Source organism: Bidens hawaiensis, unplaced genomic scaffold (assembly GCF_021521415.1).
Source record: "Bidens hawaiensis isolate Kalapana, Puna unplaced genomic scaffold, B.hawaiensis_p1.1 tig00041155_1, whole genome shotgun sequence".
Lineage (NCBI taxonomy): Eukaryota > Viridiplantae > Streptophyta > Magnoliopsida > Asterales > Asteraceae > Bidens > Bidens hawaiensis.
In genome coordinates this window covers 123,399-145,220 of record NW_027497276.1, presented here as the reverse complement: position 1 = coordinate 145,220, position 21,822 = coordinate 123,399, and the positions used below count along the sequence as shown (strand labels likewise).

General features: G+C 36.2%; 3 protein-coding genes and 1 pseudogene across 4 annotated transcripts; 3 read left to right on the top strand and 1 right to left on the bottom strand.

Annotated features, from left to right (window-relative positions):
- The first annotated feature begins 432 nt into the window (after window positions 1-432).
- On the top strand, window positions 433-2,185 carry LOC143592689 (GDSL esterase/lipase At1g28570-like). The gene is made up of 5 exons (XM_077072554.1): window positions 433-694; window positions 919-1,146; window positions 1,226-1,374; window positions 1,568-1,841; window positions 1,923-2,185. Exons 1-5 carry the CDS (start codon window positions 433-435, stop codon window positions 2,168-2,170), a joined length of 1,161 nt encoding a protein of 386 aa, XP_076928669.1. The 3' UTR covers window positions 2,171-2,185.
- A 4,497-nt stretch (window positions 2,186-6,682) lies between these two features.
- On the top strand, window positions 6,683-9,300 carry LOC143592688 (GDSL esterase/lipase At1g28580-like; annotated as a pseudogene). Its single transcript, XR_013145961.1, has 5 exons — window positions 6,683-6,917; window positions 8,168-8,395; window positions 8,478-8,626; window positions 8,701-8,974; window positions 9,053-9,300. The product of XR_013145961.1 is annotated as a GDSL esterase/lipase At1g28580-like (transcript).
- A 2,834-nt stretch (window positions 9,301-12,134) lies between these two features.
- LOC143592687 (uncharacterized) lies at window positions 12,135-14,595 on the bottom strand. The gene is made up of 3 exons (XM_077072552.1): window positions 14,352-14,595; window positions 12,457-12,828; window positions 12,135-12,301 (listed from the first exon to the last, which is right to left on the bottom strand). Exons 1-3 carry the CDS (start codon window positions 14,593-14,595, stop codon window positions 12,135-12,137), a joined length of 783 nt encoding a protein of 260 aa, XP_076928667.1.
- Window positions 14,596-19,078: 4,483 nt separating this feature from the next.
- On the top strand, window positions 19,079-20,937 carry LOC143592686 (GDSL esterase/lipase At1g28570-like). The gene is made up of 4 exons (XM_077072551.1): window positions 19,079-19,259; window positions 20,149-20,376; window positions 20,457-20,632; window positions 20,797-20,937. Exons 1-4 carry the CDS (start codon window positions 19,079-19,081, stop codon window positions 20,935-20,937), a joined length of 726 nt encoding a protein of 241 aa, XP_076928666.1.
- The last annotated feature ends 885 nt before the right edge of the window (window positions 20,938-21,822 follow it).

Genomic DNA, 21,822 nt, shown 5'->3' with positions numbered 1-21,822 from the left:
TCGTTTTATACAAAAAAAAAAAAAAAAAAAAAAAAACTATAATAGCTTTACCCGCTTTTTTATGTTTATGGTTGTTGGTTAAGGTGGCGTCCGCGATTGCATGTAAATATTTAGAAGTCATTATCTTGTACACCCTTCATCATTTTAATTAACTTTCTTCTATTTTCGACCAATGTTTGGTTAATGAGTTTTTCTAATAGAACTTATGTGAATTAATAATTAAGTTTTCAAGTTGCGATCCAAAGATATATTAATTATATTAATTTTAATATAATATATTTAAGATAAGTTAAAAGAAATAAAGAAATAATTAAATAACAAATAGTTGGTGTAACTTTAGATGGAAGTGTGTCTCACTCTCTTAACATCCAATGGTTGACCATCGTAATTAGTTATTAACAAAACATCTGATTTTGATCTCTTTCCCAATATATGGCCTCTTCTTCTTCAATCTCTGTAACATTTGCAGGTTTTTTCTTGATGTTGATGTTATGGAGTAGTTCTGTGTATGCTCATGGATGCTATACATCCATAATCAGCTTCGGCGACTCCATTGCTGACACTGGTAACCTTAAATACCTCGCCTCCATATCCAACCGAGAATTTGTATTATTTGTACTCCCTTACGGCCAAGACTTCTACAATCATTCCACCGGTCGTTGTTCCAATGGCCGTCTCATCATTGATTTCCTCGGTAAATACGTTTATATGATTTTATTGGTTAGCTAGGTATTGTCTCGTACCATAAGTTAGATGATCTTATTAGCATATGATTCTATTGGTTAGCTGGGTATCGGTAGACGGCTGGGTTTTTTTTTGTCAAACATGTACTTTGGTCTCGTTATAATAAAAAAAGAATATTGCCACCTTTAATTATATATCACAAATTTTATTTTACATAATTTTCTGTTTATGCAGCTCAAAGTCTCGGGTTACCATTAATACCGCCATTCGTGCAATACGATGGGAATGACAACACGGTGACATTTAAACAAGGAGTTAATTATGCAGTCGGGGGTGCAACAGCATTGGATTCATCAGTGCTTGAACCAAGAGGGATTATAAATACCGTGACAAATGCATCTTTAGTAGTTCAATTAGCATGGTTTAAGCAATCACTACCCTCTATTTGTGGAAACTATTCAAGTAACTAATACAATTTTCTTGATTCAAACACAAATGATAGGTTCTCCTTTATACACGAACTGATAATAATTTTTGGCAGATTGTAGAGATTTCATTGGACGATCTTTGATTCTTGTGGGAGAGATTGGAGGAAATGATTACAACTATCCAATTCTCAAAGGAAAAACAATAGAAGAAATTGAACCTTTAGTTCCTCTTGTTATTGATACAGTCATCTCAGCTGTTAATGTAAGAACCTACGTAAATCATACTAGATAAAATAATTTTCAACTTAATTTTATGCGTTGTTCAAGCTGTGTTTTAACATATCTCATTGGTTAACATAGTATTTGTGGGGCCAACGAGCATTTTAGCGTGTTCAAATGGTTATACCATTATCCGATCATTTTTTTTTGTTTCAAAGTTTAACTTATAATTGTAGGATTTGATTGAAATGGGGGCTAAATCACTAGTTGTTCCTGGAAACTTTCCAATTGGATGCTCTGCCAGATATCTAACAATTTTTGGTTCAGAGACTGAAGAGTATGATCCTATAACTGGTTGTCTCGTTCAGTTAAACCGGTTTGCTGAATATCATAACGAACTGCTGCAAACTAAGCTAAATCAAGTTCAATATCTTCATCCTGATGTTAACATAATATATGCCGATTACTATAATGCCGCCATGAAAATCTACCTTTCCCCATCTAAATTTGGTAAACAAACTCGAGTTGATGAATTAATAAATCAGTTTCATATCACATTATTGATTGACTCATGTTTGGTAATTTTTTCAGGGTTCACGAATGGTGGTTTAAAGGCGTGTTGTGGCGGTGGAGGCCGGTATAATGTCAAATTAACAGTGGAATGTGGAGACGCATCTGCAACCGTGTGTAATGAACCGGACACATATGTTAGTTGGGATGGAATACATCTAACCGAAGCAGCATACCGAATAATTTTCAAGAACTTATTTCCTACATCTAAATTTAATTCATTGTGTTCTACATCAACTTCAGAAGTTGGATTGTCAGTTTCTCTGTAGGTAATTTGTATAAAATACGTGCTATTATAATTTTGTAACAAATGTAATTTATATCTTCAATTTACTTGAAAAGAAATTCACTTTTGTATCATATGTGTGCACAGTAGAGTGAAAACAATTAGCTACACCTCACATTACGCCTGAAAGAGCATTCTCGTCCGGATCTCTGTCCTCATCTTTATCATTACACTACAAAACACTACATTTCTCTTTCTGTTTAATTAAATAATATTACTTTATACATTTATCATTATAATATTCTCTCTCCTTTACTCACAACCAATTCAACAAATATTAAAAAATAAATAGAGACAAACAAAGTTTTCCCAAATTTACAAAAAATCACTATATTTTCTCTCTCTACTATATAATTTATACTCACAACCATTCAAAACCTCACCCTATAATTTACAAACTCTTCTCACAATAATATAAGGAATAAGTTGGGAATGCTCTAAGGCTGCAACTACCAATATAGACCAACAAAATCCCGGTTAACCTTTTTCACTTGTGTTCGTTTATTTCAACTTCTTTCCTTCTCCATTTCTAATATTACAAGAGGCAAGTGTAGAAATTTCATGACGGTCGGTCTGGGTTTTAACGGATATATAGTACTAAATTTTTTTTGGACACGAATAATGGGTCCGCCCTTGAACACCAACCGAATATGAAAACTTAATCATGAAGTTATTTTTATTAGTTTGATTTTTGACTCATAACGTAATATTGTTAATGACAAATGTATAAGACCATGTGTAGTGGTGGAGCGATAATATTATTATTAATTCAATTTTGACTCATAATGTAGTATATGTTAGTGATAATTGTATAAGACCATGAGTAGTGGTGGAGGGGGAAAACGCCTTCCACCACTCTCTTTATTGTCTAGAACTTTTTTAACCAAAGTCAATCCCATTTCAACGCTTTCCACAAAATGCCCAAGCCCCCCACCCCCCCCCCCATAGCGCCCCGGGTGTTCCCGACGTTATGGGGCTTCTTTCACCTCTAAAGCGCCCCACTACGGGGATTCTAACCACAAGAAATTATTATATGACGCGTGACAATTTTTTGATAGGTGCATAATTGTTTTTTTTTTTTTTGAACATTACCTAATTGTTTTTCTAGTACTAACAACATAGTTATTAAAATTATATATGAATTTATCCCCTATAATTTTAATGGTTTCTTATGAGCTGTTTAGCAATTATTATATGTGCATTTTTAACGTTTGGTTGTGAAAAATCTGACCATTAAAAATAGATGAATCCATATAAAATATATCTTGATCCGTCACTTAATGAACCTCCTTATATATTCGGATTTGTGACTATCTTTATAACCGATGAAATAAATATTTAATTGACCTATTTTCGCATTACGATCCAGTTATGTTATGGTTGTCATTATGCCCTTGATCATTGTTAACTTTATTATGCTTTCGACCATGGTTTGGTTAATGAGTTTTTCTACTCTTTTAATTTATTTAAATTGATACGTTTTCAACGTGAGATCCAAAAAGATATTAATTAATTAAAATTTTAATATAATATGTTAATTTGGATGAGTTAAAAAAGTTAAGACATAATTAAAAAATGGACAATTGTTGGTGCAACTTTAGAAAAAGTATCTCATGCCTGAAAAAAAGATCAGTTTTTGATCTCTTTACCAATGGCTTCTTCTTCTTCAATCTCCATAACTTTGGCAGGTTTGATTTTGATGTTGTTATGGAGTACTTCTCTGTATGATAATGGATGTTACACGTCTATAATCAGCTTTGGCGACTCCCTTGCTAACACGGGTAACCGCAAAACAGCTGGCTTCCATATCCAACGTAGAAGTATTATTCATTTCACATCAAGGGCCGGCCCAAAACAAGATAAGCAAGTAAAGCTACAGCTTTAAGCCTCCAAACTTTTAAGGTTTCGTTTAAAAAAAAGTAAATTATTATAATTATAACATCTTATCTTAAATATATATAAACGAAACATTTAAAAGCTCTATGGTTGCTTCCTACATTCTCTCAAGCCACCAGATCGTTTTCTTTGTAAATGTAGGCTTCTCATGCATTTCACCCGAATTCACAGGTATAGATCTCACCAAACCCAGAAAACCCTTAAACGTGTTATAACATCTAATTAAAATAAAAACTAATCTTACCAAATATTTGATATGAAGATCATATAAAATAGCAATATAACATTCGTAACGGTTATTATTTAATATGTTTTTGTAAGGGATATATATGACTTAATCGAAGCATAAGTTCTAAAAAGATTTAGAAGCTTAAATGATTTAAACGGTTTCAAAGGGTTCGGTCTCTCGGACACGACCCATTGCCAAAAAAATATTATTTATAATTAATAAACAACTTTATAGTAAAAAAAACAAATGGGTTATGGGGCTTACGGACTAAACCCAAATATCTTTTAAACCGAGTTATAACATTATATTTATTTGTGAACTCTTTCATCATCAAACCTTAAGTATATTATTAACTTTCTTACAATAAATAAAATTAAAATCCAAAAAAATGTATAAATATTATAAACGAATACAATAAAAAACAATCACCGTAATACGGTGTATAAAATCTAGTATATTATATTTTAAAGTAAACTGCGGTTTTCGTCCCTGTGGGTTGCCAGAATCTTCGGTTTTAGTCAAATAGTTTTAAATTCCGTCCTTGTGGTTTCATTTCCCTTGCAATTAAACCCGACCCCACTAACCTCGTTAAGTCTGGTCGTTAAACCCATTAGCGTGTCTTCTCCCCAAATAAACCCAAAACCTAATTCTCAGGGTGAGGGGTTGAGGTGTATTTGGGGAAAAAGGACAAAATTGCCCTTCATGTGAGGGGCATGCTGATGGGTTTAACGATAAGACATAACGGGGTTGGTGGGGTCAGGTTTAATTGCAAGTGAAATGATGCCACATGGACGAAAATAGCAGATTAAAACTATTGGACTAAGACCGCAGATTTTAACAAACAACAGAGACGAAACCCGAAGTTTACTCTATATTTTAAGTCCCACAACATTCATTCGCTGTAGTGTAATCGTAAGAGGTTGGTGCTGCAATCATGAACGCCCACTCTCGAATCCAAGCAGCCTGTTTGTATTCTCTGTATAATAAAGGAATAAATTTTTTGTTATTTACAGAAGTGTGTACTAACACATATTTGTATCACAGTTATCGAACATAACTTAAAGTTGGATTTTTTAAAGCACTTAAATTACTTATATGTTGTAGATGGGTAATAAAAGATATGTTTGGATTGTGTTTTATAGTTAGCGGATCAAATTTTGTTAGTGGATCATATAAATTGAATAATTTCAAAAGTTAATCGAATAAAATGCAAAAGGCCTCTAACTTTTACTTCGCTTTAGAACTCTTATATGGTTGGGCTGTCATTGTTCACCCCATAGGGCCAAGACTTTGACAATCATTTCACCAGTTGTTGTTCCAATGGCCGCCTCATAATCGATTTCCAGGTAACTATGTTTATGTATATTGACAAGATATTGATGTGGTCCCATCAATATCTGATTCCATTGGTTAGGAGTGTATTGGTAGACGGTGGTGTTCATGTGTTTTTCTTTCTTTCTTTCTTCTTTTTCTTTTCAAGTTTGTTTATTGGCATCAATGATCATTGGAAACTACATTTGTTTTACATCATTTCTTGGATTATGCAGCCGAGAGTCTTGGGGTTGCCGTTGATACCACCATTTATTCAAGACAACGAGAGTGACTGACATTCAAACTAGAAGTGAATTATGTAGTCGTGGATGATATAGCATTGGATTCATTAGTTCTTGAACCGAGAAGGATTGTAAATACCGACACTAACACATCATTAGTAGTTAATTAACATGGTTTAAATGGCCATTGCCTTCTATTTGTGGAAACTATTCTGAGTAACTAATACAATAGTCTAAATTTAAACGTGTATTAGTGGGTTCTATGTTATACCAACTAATCATAATTCACGGTTCGTGGTAGACTGTAGAGATTTCATTGGACAATCTCGGATCCTCATGGGAGAGGTTGGAGGAAACGATTACAGTAGCTCTATGGTTGATGCACATACGGTTAGCCAGTTGCATCGGCTATAAGGTCCTAACGAAAATTTCACCCTCTCCCTTCTTGACTATTAAGAAACCGTTTTTCAATCGTACTGATTTGATTGATTTAATTATTTTGTTTACATAAACCTTATTCTACTTTTAGAAACTTTCCTTGCCATCTAAATTCCAACCTTCTTAGCCAACCCCGCATCGTTTCTTTATTATTTCTAATTAAAGTATATAAATTCTACATCTGATTTGCTAAAAGTGTCACATGTCTATCACTCTATTTTAATGATGTCCATTTGGCTAATCATCCACCAACCTAAAAATAAGTAGGTAGGACAGTATAAGTGTATAACACAACACACCACTCATCATCAACAAACACACATAGCATTTTTTAATACCTCGTTTCCAATGACTTCTTTTTATTCAATGTCCAAAACTTATGGTGGTTTTTTTGATGAGTCTGATCTTATTGTGGAGCAGTTCTTTGTATGCTAATGGATGTTATACGTCCATCATCAGCTTCGGAGACTCGCTTGCCGACACCGGTAGCTTAAAACACCTAGCCTCCATATCCGACCGAGTGATTCCAATCCTTTTACCTCCTTACGGCCAAGACTTTATCGATCAATCCACCGGCCGTGGCTCCAACGGCCGCCTCATCATCGATTTCCTAGGTAACTTTTCTATCTCTATGTATTTAGCAGTCAAGATCATTGATCAACTTACGGGTGCAAACCGGTTTTTTAAAGCTCGAGCTCATCTCATTTTCTATTTATCAATTATTATGTACATATTTAATACTATATATATTATATATATTTTGAGAAAATATATATAAGCGGGTGGTACGTGCCAAACTTGTAACCTGGAACCACTACGCATGTAACGCAAAACCAAGCTCGGGAGGCACGAAACACGTAACCAGACGCATGTACGAACAAAACGCCTATCCGACCTTGGTATGTGCGAAACTAGTAACCAGGTAACCCAACGCCTGTACATGAGTAACACGAAATTGTGTCCGGGACGTGTGAAACGCTTAACCAGGTGTACGGTGTCGGTACACGTGAAACAGCCCGGATTGTTTAATCGATTATGATGATTAATATAATGAATTTGATGAGCATGCACATGAGAGAAAGAGACAAAACACACTAAAATATTATTATCACACATGGTGGGTATTTATACCCTTACAAGATAACGGTTAAATACCATTTTAACTATCCTAACCTAAAAGACGTAACTGTCATAAAATAAATAAATAAATAAATAAAATCCTTTTTTTTATTAATACAATTTTACTTTTATATTAAACCTAAATAATTTCTAATTTCTTGATTATATAATTCCAACAAGCGTAACTGCGATACGTCGTGTAATGCGTAACCGGCGCTGGTACACGTGAAACGGGTAAAAGAAAGAATAATTTTTTTTTTGTTGCGCTAACCTTGAAATTATATTCTATATCCGTCACTGGCTCGTGTTCAAGACCTTAAGCGAGCCAAAGCTCGAGTTGAGTTCGGTTGTGTAGTGTGAACTTAATAAATAATATATAGAATTCCAATAGAGTTAAAACTTTTAAAGACATCCTAGTCAAGGATTGATGACCCTAAACGATATCGCATACAAGGCTCAAGCTAAGGTTCAATAACTAAAACACACTTCATATGAGGTTCGGGCTCGATAAGGCTTGGCTAGTTTTGATCATTATATTGATCTGATCTCGAGTAGAGCATGAGTGGCTCGCACTTGCATCCCTAAATTGTGTTTAATTTTGAATTTTGCTCTTCTTTACAATTTAGTGATTTACACTGTTCGATCATCATAATTTTCACAATCATCAATGAATCTTGGCACCTTTGATAATCACAATTCACATTTATTGTACACAGTTTCAATTAGTCTCAATGTGTCTACGCAGCTGAGCGTCTAGGGTTGCCCTTGGTACCACCATTTTTGCAAGACAGTCAGAATAACAACACGGTGACATTCAAACACGGAGTGAATTATGCAGTTATAGGTGCAACAGCATTGGACCCATCGGTTCTTGAACCAAAGGGGATTGTAAATACCATGACGAATGCATCTTTAGGAGTTCAATTAGCATGGTTTAAACAATCACTTCCTTCTATTTGTGGCAACCATTCAAGTAACTAAACATAAATTTATTAATTCAAACTCACTCTAGTGAGTTTTCATATATACTAATTGATCGTATAATTATATAATAGATTGCAGAGATTTCATTGCACGATCTTTGATCCTCGTGGGAGAAATTGGCGGAAACGATTACAACTATGCATTTCCTGAGAGTAAATCAATCGAAGAGGTTGAATCGTTGGTTCCTCTTGTCATTGATACCATCATCTCTACAGTCACTGTAAGGAACAATGTTATATCATTATATGATAAGTTAAGTTATTTGTGTTAATAGGTTTTAACTTTTAATTACAGGTTTTGATTGAAATGGGGGCTAAATCGCTAGTTGTTCCCGGAAACTTTCCAATTGGATGCTTTGCAATATATTTAACAGCTTGCGGTTCAGAGGACTAAGAGTATGATCCCAAAACCGGCTGCCTCATTCGTTTTAACCAGTTTGCTGAATACCACAACAAACTATTGCAAATAAAACTAAATCAAGTTCAAGATCTTCATCCTGATGTTAACATCATATACGCTGATTATTACAATGCTTCCATGGAGATCTATCATTTCCCATATAAATATGGTAAATAAATTTATAAATAATAACCAGTTTCATAATTTTGTAACTACGTTACCAATTAATGCTTGGTTAAATTTTAAGGGTTCACGAATGGAGCTTTGAAGGCGTGTTGTGGGGGTGAAGGACGGTATAATGTGGACTTATCAGTGGATTGTGGAGAGGCGTCTGCAACCGTGTGCGAGGACCCTGATAAATATGTTAGTTGGGATGGAATACATTTTACTGAAGCTGCGTACCAAATAATTTCCCAGAACTTATTTTCTACACCTCAATTTAATTCATTATGTTCTACATCACCTTCAGAAGTTGGATTGTCAGGTTCTCTGTAAGTAATTTGTATAAAACATGTGCTATTAGTTTTGTAACAAATTTTTTTTTCTTCATTTTACTAAAAATGAAGAGTCACTTTTGTATCCTTCTGCGTGCATTGTACACTATTTATTAAAAACTATCATCTTCTACGTTTCATCTCATAAGTGGTGAAACAAACGTGGGGGTGGCCAGGCTCAAAATTTCATGTCAGTGATGGAATTTCATGACGGTTTAAATGAATTTTAATGGATACATATAGTACTAACTTTTTTTTTCACACGAATAGTGGGTCTGCTCTTGAACACCAACCAAATATGAAAACTTAAATTTGAAGTATAATTATTAATTCGATTTGACTTATAACGTGGTATTGTTAATGATAAAATGATATAACAACACAAAACTATTATATGATGCGTGACATTTTTTTGATAGGTACATGATAATTTATTTTTTCTAATACCAACTACATAATTCCTAAATATTATATGTGCAGAATTGCTTATTTAAATTTTATGGGTTTCTTATGAGTTGTCTAGGAATTATTATATATTTATATGTGCATTTTCATGTGGATAAAGAAAGCAAATCATGAATCATTCCTTGTAAGATAGTCATTTTATAGACATATGATATTATAAGGAAAATTTTTAAAAGAGCCATTTTGATCAACCTCTTCTCAATTTTAACCATAATTTTAACATACCGTCATTCGATGGAAGCACAATACCCTCCGACGGATTAGACAAGCCTCTAAAATATCATCACGTGTAATGATGTTTGGTCTTTCGACGACACGAAGGTTTTTCATCGTTCAAAATGAAACTTCATCTTCTACATCTCGAACCGTAAACCTCCATAACCAATCTCCATCTTCATCTTTCTTGTTTCTCCACATAATCAAGCAAATCCATAGTGTAAACCGTTTAGTTTTTCAAGGCGAACAAAACCATAGTATTTGTCTTCTACAAATCACAGTTGTTGTTGAGAAATCCGCCCAAGAAAGTGACGAACCTTTGTGTTCAATTCAAAAAAATTTGATGGAAGGGTTAAACCGTCGGAAGCATGATCTGCACTGTTGGAGACGGCGATTTAATCTTCCTTCGGACCCTTCATTGTTTCATCGGATGTTGCACTCTTCCATTGGATCCGAAGAATCATTTGTATACGTGGCGAATTGTTATAGGCTCAGCTAATCCATCGCAGTGGGTTGTGCTTCCGTTAGACCCGACCGACGGAACACTATGGCTATTATGGGTATTTCAAAAGTATGGCTAAGGTTGGAAAAGATTGGGTCAAAATGACTATTTTGGGGGGTTTTCCCGCACAAAATAAGTCACTTTTAAAATGAGTCGCATAAAATGAGCTGAGTTGAAACTATTGGAAGTTATAACAGATTGGTATTTAGAGGAGAAAAATATATTTTTCTTATTAAAACTTTTGATCAAATACATAGTATTTATAATAATGGATGTAACAATATCATCCTAAAATAATAAGAAATAAGCATCAAGAATATATAAAACATAATTAGAAGATATATATATATATATATATATATATATATATATATATATATATATATATATATATATAAATATATATATATAAAATATATCGGAGTCTTCTAATATCTCCAATACACCCCCTCAAGTTGGAATGTGCAGATCTCGAACACCCAACTTTCCAAGTAACAATCGTAGTTGTTGCCCCCCCCCCAAAGCTTTCATTAACAAGTCCGTAATTTGAGACTTAGAATCAATATTAAGTGGCTGAATTTCTTTTGACTCAACACGCTCACGTACGAAATAGCAATCCATCTCAACGTGTTTCGTACGCTCATGAAAAACAAGGTTGTTTGCAATATGACGAGTAGCTTGATTATCACAAAACAAAGGTGTCGCTCCATCTTGATTAACACCACTTTCTCGTAATAACCATCGCATCCATAAAATTCCGCTAAGTGTAGAAGCCATGGCTCTTGTATCGTGACACAACCGAATGTTTCTTCGACTTCCAAGAAATCGGTGCACCTCCCATTAGTAATAAATAACCAGTGCGTGACCTTCTAGAGAAAGGACATCCCAACCAATTAGAATCACAATAAGTGACAAGTTTGTTTCCATCCTCTCTTGGAAGAAGTATTCCTTGTCCTGGTGTACTTTTTAGATAACGAAGAACTCTATTTGCGGCCTCAAGATGAGTCTCTCTAGGATTAGAAACAAATTGACTAAGAACATTAATAGAAAAAAACAATACCACAATCTTCAAGAATATCTAGCGTATACTTTCGTTGACTTAAAACAAGACCTTCTTTTGTTCGGGCAACCTCAATTCCCAAAAAATACTTTAGCACATCAAGATAAACATTTGGTTTGTTGAATTTTGTTCATATCATTCCTTGCAAAAATCACATCATCCACATATATCAAGGCAGTAACATAAGTACCACCATCTTTGAAAATAAATAATGAATGATTAGCCTTTGCTTGTTTAAAACCAATGTTCAAGAGAGCCTCAGTAAATTGTTATACCAATTTCTGGAAGCTTGTTTCAATCCATATAAAGATTTCTTTAATTTACAAACTCGTGTATCGTCTTGTTTGGAGAACCCTTGTGGCACCTTCATGTAAACTTCTTCGTCAATATCCCCATGTAAGAAGGCATTAATGACGTCTAATTAGTGAATATCCCAATTTCGTTTAACAACAATGGCGAGAAGGGTACAGTGACCAGTTTTGCAACAGGTGCAAAAGTTTCATGATAATCGACCCCTTCCATTTGTGAAAAACCTCTTGCTACCAATCGTGCTTTGAACCTTTTAACTTCGCCATTAGGTTTATGTTTGATTTTAATAGACCCATTTTGAATCTGTAGCACGTTTGCCTTTTGGCAATTCTTCAAGGCTCCAAGTTCCTATTTTCTCAAGCGCTTGAATTTCTTTCTTCATGGCTTCGATCCACCTATCATCTTTAACAGCTTGAAAAAAATGCTTCGGCTCAATTTCAGAGTCGATAGCTGTTAAAAAGACTTTATGTTCATCAGAAAATTTTCCACAAGTAACGAACTTTGTTTTAGGGTGTACCGTTGAGAATGTACGATTGTTGTCGGGAAGTGCATGGTCTATGGATGGGGAAGATTTACCTCGTAGTCGGTGAGATGTTTCGGCTGACTTTTATTTATTTTCTGTCGAACAGGTTCTTCGCGTTCATGATTTTCAAATTTATCATAAGTAGCAAAGTCACTAGAACCATCAGACCCAATTTGATGGTCATTTGTATTATTTTCATTAGTTTGGGGTTGTACGTTTGAACAAGGTTGGCCCAAATACTCATCTTCACAAGTTGGGCTCTTCTCATGAACTGGGTCTGAATTGACTATGGAGGTATTTGGGCTGAAATCCACATTAGGATCGACTTCCACTTCCACAACAGGTTCTTCAACTGTGTATCGGGTGGTACCCGATATATCATCATCATCGTCGTCGTCGTCATCATCATCATTCACAACTTGTAAAATTTCTTTGAGATAAAAAACTTCACCCTCTATCATTTTTATCATTAACACTAGTGTAAAAGAAAATATTCTCAACGAATTTAACTTGTGCTTGTTCTTAGTATCATATATTTTATATCCTTTTGTTCCTCCTGGGTAACCTAGGAATATTCCAGGTCTACCCCTCTCCTCAAACTTGTCTCCCTTGATCTCGGTGCTTCTATAATAAGCTAGACATCCGAAAACCTTCATGTGTTCATAATCGGGCTCTTGGTTATACAATAATTCATAGGGAGTTTTGTTATTTATTACCATTGAGGGCAGTCGATTGATTATGTAGGTGACAGTTAACACAAATTCACCCCAAAATTGTGTGGGCAATTTTGCCTCAAATCTCAAGGCACACGCTATTTCAATATTTTATATCCTTTTGTTCCTCCTGGGTAACCTAGGAATATTCCGGGTCTACCCCTCTCCTCAAACTTGTCTCCCTTGATCTCGGTGCTTCTATAATAAGCTAAACATCCGAAAACCTTTATGTGTTCATAATCGGGCTTTTGGTTATACAATAATTCATAAGGAGTTTTGTTATTTATTACCGCTGAGGGCAGTCGATTGATTATGTAGGTGACAGTTAACACACATTCACCCCAAAATTGTATGGGCAATTTTGCCTCAAATCTCAAGGCACGTGCTATTTCAATATTTTATATCCTTTTGTTCCTCCTGGGTAACCTAGGAATATTCCGGGTCTACCCCTCTCCTCAAATTTGTCTCCCTTGATCTCGGTGCTTCTATAATAAGCTAGACATCCGAAAACCTTCATGTGTTCATAATCGGGCTTTTGGTTATACAATAATTCATAAGGAGTTTTGTTATTTATTACCACTGAGGGCAGTTGATTGATTATGTAGGTGACAGTTAACACACATTAACCAAAAAATTGTGTGGGCAATTTTGCCTCAAATCTCAAGGCACGCGCTATTTCAAGGAGATGTCTATGTTTTCTCTCCACTACTCAGTTTTATTGGGGTGGGGGTGGGGGTATGTGGACAAGTGGTTTCTAGCATTATTCCCTCACTTGAGTAGAAATCAAGCATTTGGTGAGAAACGAATTCGCCACTATTGTCACACCAAATCCTTCTTACGGGCTTATCGAATTGAGTCTTTACCATTTTTTGAAAGTTAACTAGACAAATACTAGCTTCACTTTTGTGTCTAAGCAAGAAGACCCAAACAGCCCTACTATAATCATCCACAATAGTAAGGAAATAACTAGCACGCGAAAGCGATAAGGTGCGATACGGACCCCAAATGTCACAATGTTTTAGTTCAAAACAAGCAAGTGTTTTTACTTCGCTAGTATAAAAAGGTAGTCTGGTGTGTTTGGCTTTCATACAAGAATCACAAAAACTAGCTTTATCTATCAAATAACTCTTCAAAAAATCAACATGACAAAGTTTAGAGTCCGAAGCATGACCTAAACGTTTATGCCAAGTATCCATAGTTGTCATCATTTCTCTTCTCTTCCCATCCATCATCCCCATTCAATAAAGACCATTGTTGTAGTTACCTGATCCAATCAATGTTCTCGAACGTAAGCCATGCATAACAAAGAAATCGGGAAAGAATGTTACTGCACATTGAATATCATTGCAGATTTTACTAACAGATATCAAATTGCAATTAAAATCGGGAACATGAAGAACGTTCTTAATTTTCATCCCGTTTGAAAAAGTATGATCCCCTTTTTCTTCAACATTCACACGTTCTCCACTAGGTATAGTCACTGAAAGCGCGTGATAAGTTCTGACCATGTTGTCAAGGATAGAAGCGTCATGGGTAATTTGATCTGTGGCACCAGAGTCAACTATCCAATCATTTTTAGGATCATATTACCGGTTAAGTTAGCAGTCGGAGTGGGCCATGTTTGCGGTTGGTCCAGGTTTGTCTTTCGACACACTCGAAAAGAAAGTCACAAATTGATTGTATTGATCACTTGTTAAGCCCGGCAATGGACTTCCTTCGGTATCAACACTTGTATTTCCCTTCCTTTCCTTTTGAGCATTCTTCATAGGTTTTGAATTATTAATCCTTTTGTTTGCAGCGGAAACTTGAAAGGCATTTGCATCACTATTCTGCCTTCTATTTACCATGATGGACCGTTGTTGCTCATCTTCGGATACGAGTTGATATGCGGCCCTTAGGGTTGTTGTAGGACTCATAGCCAATATCTGAGTTCGAATGGCACCGAACTCCCCATCCAATCCTAGCAGAAGTTCATAAAGTCTCTCTTTCTCCTTTAACTCCACCATCTTCTTACAAGAGTTGGAAGTACATATTGCAACTCGTCCCACAATACCTTCAGTTTTGTGCAGTATGTTGAAACTGATGCCCTATCTTGTCGCATAGTAGTAAGGGTTTGCTTTAATTCATAGGCTCTCGGTGCACTTTGTTTTAAGAATCTTTCTTTCAGATCACATCTGTTTTGACGTTCCAGCATCAGTCATGGCTAAGAATAAATACGACGGCTAGGTTTTAGAGTTTGAAGTGTCTCTGCTCTGATGCCATTATAGAATTGTTATTCAGAGGAGAAAAAGATATTTTCTTATTAAAACTCTTGATCAAATGCATAGTATTTATAATAATGGATGTAACAATATCATCCTAAAATAATAAGAAATAAGAATTAATAAAACATAATTAAAAGATATATATAAAATATGTCGGAATCTTCTAGTATCTCCAATAAGTTAAGCCTGAATCAAGCTTAAAATAAAGTTGAATGAGTTAAGTTAAAAGTTTGGTTTATTTTAATTAGTTTATTTGAGTTTGATTAGATTTGGGTTACTTTTTCATCAAGTTTTTATTTGTATAAATAGAGGGTCTATAGTTAATTGTAATGTGTGGTTTTAGTTCTTAATAACATTGAAAGAGTCGTGAAGAGTTCTCACAAAATTTCGTGTTACTGATCCAATACTTCCAACATTGGTATCAGATAATACGATTGAAGAAGGACTATTGAATCACCACCGAAGAAGATGAATTTGTGACGGGTTCAAGAACGCAAACCAAGCCTGAGACGGGTTTGTTCTAGTAGGGTCGTGAAGGTTCAAATCGTTTGGGTTGTGTGAGACAACCATGGGTGATATCTATAACCTGTGTGATTCAGGTCAAATTGTGCGTGTTTTGTACGTGATCAAGTCTAAATTAAAGAAATAAAAAGAGAAGCAACACGGTAAAAGACGCGCTCAATAATCCGTGAAAGATTATTCGGGCGATCAAGAAGCTTAACATTGTTGCTCAAAGAAAAAAAGTAGATTATCTGGTCGTGTTCATTGTCGGTACGAGGAAAGAAGAAAGCAGACAGCTTGTTTGTGTTAACCAATAATTAGTTGTCACTATTATTGGTATATCTTTGTAATTATTAGGTTGTTTATATTTATTAGGAATGATTGTATTACCTTAGTTATGTCCTGTAATCTCTCTTCCTATTGTACTATTTATACATTGTGTTAATTATGGAGAAGATCAACGAAGAATATTAATTCTTACATGGTATCATACCATTGCCTTCTCCTTATTTATTCTTCCTAATCAACAACCCTCTGCCACGTCCTCATGGCCGACAAATCAGACCCAAAACCAACCTCCCTTCATCTTGCCTATATTGTCACTAATATCCAACAACGAATCCGTACTCTCGATGGCGAAAAACTTTCATACCATTCGTGGGTGAAACTCTTTAAGCTCCATGCCACGGGGTTCGATGTTCTCCAACACATCGACGGTTCGCCGGCCCTGGATGTCACATCCACCGAGTACCTCGCTTGGAAAAAGATTGATGCTATAGTCATACAATGGATTTACGGGACACTCTCGGACAAACTTTTCGATCAGGTTTTGGTTGATCAATCTACCACCTACGAGGCCTGGAAGCGGGTAGAGAATATGTTCCTTAACAACTAGGGTTCTCGGGCCGCAGCGCTTCAACACGAACTTACCAATTTGACTCTTGCCGCCATGCCCTTCCATGAAGCATATTGCCAACGAGTCCGTGAACTTGCGGATCAACTCACGGCTGTTGATTTCCCAATCAACAACATCCCAACGGATCATCTATTTGGGTCGCGGTTTGCCTCAAGAGTACGATGTTATCGGATCTACTCTCAACCACTTCCTTCCCCCATGGGACAATGCTATCGAACAACTCCAATATGAGGCTAGAAGAATCGCGGCTCGCGAAACCATGTCTCCGACCCCGGTTGTGGCAGCCGTTGTTGCATCAAAGCCACCAAACCGCGACACCCAACCTCGTCGTTCCACCGGTTCTCGACGTGACAATAACCGGAATAACAAAACCAACCAGCGTGCCCCAAGTCAAAACCATTCCCAGCACTACCCGGCCCAACCCCCACCACCATCATCTTATCCTTCATATCAACACATGGGTGGGCACAACCTTTGCAGCAAAGACCAGCTTCTTATCGGCCCAATAATACAAATTATGCCCAACAAGCCTCTAATAATCAGCAGGCCCAAGTCCATCTCGCTAAAGTTGATCCACTTCAGCCCACTCAGCTAGCAGATGCAGTCCAAGTACTTTCTATGGACACTAGGGATTTGAACGATTGATGGCATTTTGACACGGGCGCCTCATATCACATCACAAATGATCAAGGTAAACTCTCCACCTTTTCCCTGTATTCACCAATAGAGTCAATATTTGTAGGAAATGGCAATAAAATTCCAGTCCTCAGATCAGGAACTTCCACCATACCTACACCAACAAAACCATTACACCTAAAATCGATCTTGTTTAATCCTAATATAATTAAAAATCTCATATCTGTGAGAAAATTCAATATTGATAATTATACATCTATTGAACTTGATCCTTTTGGTTTCACTTTGAAGGATTTCAAGGATGGCACGATCCTGAGTCGTCACAATATCTCGAGTGATCTCTATCCACTCACCACAAATTCTTCCGTCGCCATCGCTTGTCTTATTTCGAATAAAGACTCCTCATTTTGGCACAATCGTCTTGGACACCCGGGACAACCGGTCATGGAGTTCCTTCGTTTTAATAATTTTATTTCTTGTAATAAATTACAATTTCCATTTGTTTGTCATGCTTGTCAGTTATCCAAGCATAAACGGTTACCGTTTTCTGATTCGATTAATCGTACTTTATTACCGTTTGCCATTTTACATTGTGATTTGTGGACTTCACCTATTTTGAGTCATGCCGGCTACAAATATTATATGGTTTTAACGGATAATTTTACACATGGGTTTACCCTTTAAGATTTAAATCTGAAACATTTGACAAGTTTACCAACTTTTATAAACATACTGAAACTCAATTTCACATGAAAATACAATCGTTTCAATGTGACATGGGAGGCGAATTCGATAACACCAACTTTAAAAAGTTTGCTAACAACAACGGTATCCAACTTCGTTTTTCATGCCCTCATACGTCCCAACAAAACGGGAAATCCAAACGAATGATTCGTCACATAAACGAAATCATGTTCACCTTACTCACTCTTGCTTCCCTTCCATCATCCTTTTGGGTTGAGGCCTTACACACAGCCTCTTACCTTCACAACATTCTCCCCACCAAATTACACCATAACCACTCCCCTACGTCTCTTCTTTACCAACGTACCCCCACATACGATCACCTTCGCGTGCTCGGTTGCTTATGTTATCCTAACACGTCTTCTACTCGACCTCACAAACTGGCCCCCGCTCACCCCCCTGTGTCTTTCTTGGATATCCAGCGAACTACCGCGGCTACCGATGTCTTGACATTTTGAGTGGTAAAACCATTTTCTCGAGACATGTCATCTTTGATGAGTCTCAATTTCCATATAACACCCCACAAAATATACCTCCTCCTATACACTCGTTTTTGGAACCATCTCCGTTACTCTTCACTCAACCAACAACCTCAACCCTTACCCCTCCCTGACTCCCTCACCTTCACTGAATACACAAAACACCCATACACCTCCTGTCGAACCACCACCCAATCCTCCTTCACACTCTGGCCCAAATTCTCCACCTAGCCCACCTACCACACATAATATACCACCACTTATATTTAACCCACCACCAACTGAGCATATCCCTTCGCCACCTTTTGCTCCAAATCTTGACTCCACTTCCTCTCACCCCATGCAAACTTGGTCTCGATCCGGTATCGTTAAACCTCGTGTCCCTCTCTCCTTAAACACAAAAACAACTCCTCAACTTTCTCCACTACCCAAATCTCATCTTTCGGCCTTGATGGATCCAAAGTGGAAAATTGACATGTCTAACGAATATAACGCTCTATTGGAAATTAATACATGGGAACTAGTACCGAGACCTTCAGATGCGCCTATTATTCGGTGCATGTGGCTATATAAGCATAAATTTAAAGCCAATGGCTCTTTGGAACGGTACAAGGCTAGACTAGTTGTTAACGGTAAAAGTCAAACGGTGGGTATCGATTGCGATGACACGTTTAGCCCTGTGGTAAAACCCACTACAATTCGAACAATACTTAGTCTAGCAATGTCAAGATCTTGGCCGATTCATCAAATGGACGTTAAAAATGCATTTCTCCATGGCTATTTGAAAGAAATGGTTTATATGTTCCAACCATCGGGGTTCGTCTCGTCAACGCAATCCAAACATGTTTGCAAGCTTAATCGCTCACTGTACATTTTAAAACAAGCTCCGAGGGCTTGGTATCATCGGTTTGCAGCAAATATTTCGAAGTGTGGTTTTAAGAGTAGCATTTGCGACACCTCCTTATTTGTTTATAAAAAAGGTGATCAAATGGCATACCTCTTACTTTACGTGGATGAATCATCCTAACTGCCTCAAGTGATACATTACTTCGACAAATTATTCAGTCCCTTTCAACAGAATTTAAACTGACCGATCTTGGTCCGCTACATCACTTCCTCTGCATCACTGTTCAAAAACAAAAAGGTTGTTTATTCTTATCTCAATCAACATATGCGTCTGACATACTCTCACGCGCGGATATGTCTGATGTAAGACGGTAAGTACCCCGGTCGAAGCAGGTTCCAAACTCAGTGCTACCGCCGGCCCACTCATTGCACCGGTCGTTGTTCCAATGGTCGCCTCATCATCGATTTCCTAGGTAACTACATTTATCAATATTGACAAGATATTGAAGTGGTCCAATTAGTATCTAATTCCATTGATTAGCGGTGTATTGGTAGACGGTGTTTATGTGTTTTCTTTTCTTTCTTTTTTTCATCATATTTGTGTAATCTTCACTTAATATTGGCATCAATGTTCATTAGAAACATTTGTTTTACACCATTTCTTGGATTATGTAGCCGAGAATCTCGGGTTGCCATTGGTACCACCATATCTTCAAGACAACGGGAGTGATTACACAGTGACATTCAATCAAGGAGTGAATTATGCAGTTGCAGGTGCAACAACATTGAACTCACCGGTTCTTGAACCAAGAGGGATTGTAAATACCAACACAAATGCATCTTTAGGAGTTCAATTAGCATGGTTTAAACAATCACCGCCTTCTATTTATGGAAATTATTCGAGTAACTAATACAATTTTCTAGATTCAAATGTGTGTTACTGGGTTTTATTTTTTATACTAAATAATCATAATTCTTGGTAGATTGTAGAGATTGCATTGGACAATCATTGATCCTTGTGGGAGAGATTGGAGGAAACGATTACAACTTTGCAATTCTCAAAGGAAAAACAATAGAAGAAGTAGTTGCACCTTTAGTTCCGCTTGTTATTGATACCATCATCTTAGCCGTCAACATAAGAATCTACCATAATTATACTGTATTTCAACTTAAGTTTCAGCCTTGTTCAAGTGTGTTTTACCATATCTCATTTATTAAAACTTAGCAGGACACTGGCGTTAGTATGTTAACGTGTTCAAATGATTATATCATTATATGATAAATTGTTTTATTTGTAAAAAAGTTTGACTTTTTTAATTATAGTTATTGATTGAAATGGGAGCTAAGTCACTAGTTGTTCCTAGAAACTTTCCAATTGGATGCTCTGCAAAATATCTAACAATTTGTGGTTCAAAGATAGAAGAGTATGATCTCATAACTGGTTGCCTCGTTCATTTAAACTAGGGCTGGTAATTCGTACCTTAACAGGTTTAACAGGTAAGAGGCGACGTGTATGACATAAATATAAAACTTAAATACGACTCGTTTAACTACTTTATATGCTATGACTATAAGACAGTTTTAAGTTTTGTGTACCAATAAGGGATAATGAGGGAGTCTAGCCTACTAATTTCAATTATTTAAGAAAATAAAAAAATCACCTACCGCACCTTTTTGATTAACAGGTCTTATCGTGTCTTTAACATGTCTTATCGTGTTTTTAACAGGTACCCAATTGCCAGCCCTAATTTAAACTAGTTTTCTGAATACCACAATAAAGTACTTAAAAAAAACTAAATCAAGTTCAAGATTTTCATCATCTATGCCAATTACTACAATGACGCCACGAAAATCTGTCTTGCCCCATCTAAATTTGGTAAATAAAATGGAGTTGATGAATGTCACACCCCGACCAAAGGCGGCGGAACATGCCGGGGTGCAACGTGATTGGACAAATACACAAGACACTATTTAAAGTGACAATATTTATTTAACACATTTTATTTCAACAAATCAAATAAACAACACGTCTCGTCCACACAAACAAGTAACAATTTATATTGTTTGTTTTACTAGTATCCTAATGGTCTTTGTTACGTTTTTCTTCAAGTCCTCGAGTCAACAAAAGTCAAGCCTGTAACATTTCATAAAATAAAGTTTGTCAACACAAAGGTTGGTGAGCAATTCATAAGATTGAGCATATAAATATATAGTAGTAAAAAGCCACAAAACTTGTATAAAAAACAATAAATAAAAGCAACAACTTGGATAAATTGACAATCGCTAATAGAATTACGTTAGCGCCACCTAGCTACAAGGGGTTGCCAAGTAGTCTAGGATTTAATAGAA

Bases quoted from the DNA above. Each gene is read 5' to 3' on its own strand.
- LOC143592686 (XM_077072551.1), top strand. From the start codon at position 19,079: ATGGATCCAAAGTGGAAAATTGACATGTCTAACGAATATAACGCTCTA. The intron at 19,260-20,148 runs GTAAAAGTCAAA...TGGATTATGTAG, and splicing joins GGCTAGACTAGTTGTTAACG to CCGAGAATCTCGGGTTGCCA. The intron at 20,633-20,796 runs GTATTTCAACTT...TTTTAATTATAG, and splicing joins GAATCTACCATAATTATACT to TTATTGATTGAAATGGGAGC.
- LOC143592689 (XM_077072554.1), top strand. From the start codon at position 433: ATGGCCTCTTCTTCTTCAATCTCTGTAACATTTGCAGGTTTTTTCTTG. The intron at 695-918 runs GTAAATACGTTT...CTGTTTATGCAG, and splicing joins TCTCATCATTGATTTCCTCG to CTCAAAGTCTCGGGTTACCA. The intron at 1,375-1,567 runs GTAAGAACCTAC...TTATAATTGTAG, and splicing joins CAGTCATCTCAGCTGTTAAT to GATTTGATTGAAATGGGGGC.
- LOC143592687 (XM_077072552.1), bottom strand. From the start codon at position 14,595: ATGGTCAGAACTTATCACGCGCTTTCAGTGACTATACCTAGTGGAGAA. The intron at 12,829-14,351 runs GTAACTACAACA...TAAAAATGATAG, and splicing joins GAGAACATTGATTGGATCAG to AGGGTGAAGTTTTTTATCTC. The intron at 12,302-12,456 runs GTCAGCCGAAAC...TCTTTTTAACAG, and splicing joins TCGACAGAAAATAAATAAAA to CTATCGACTCTGAAATTGAG.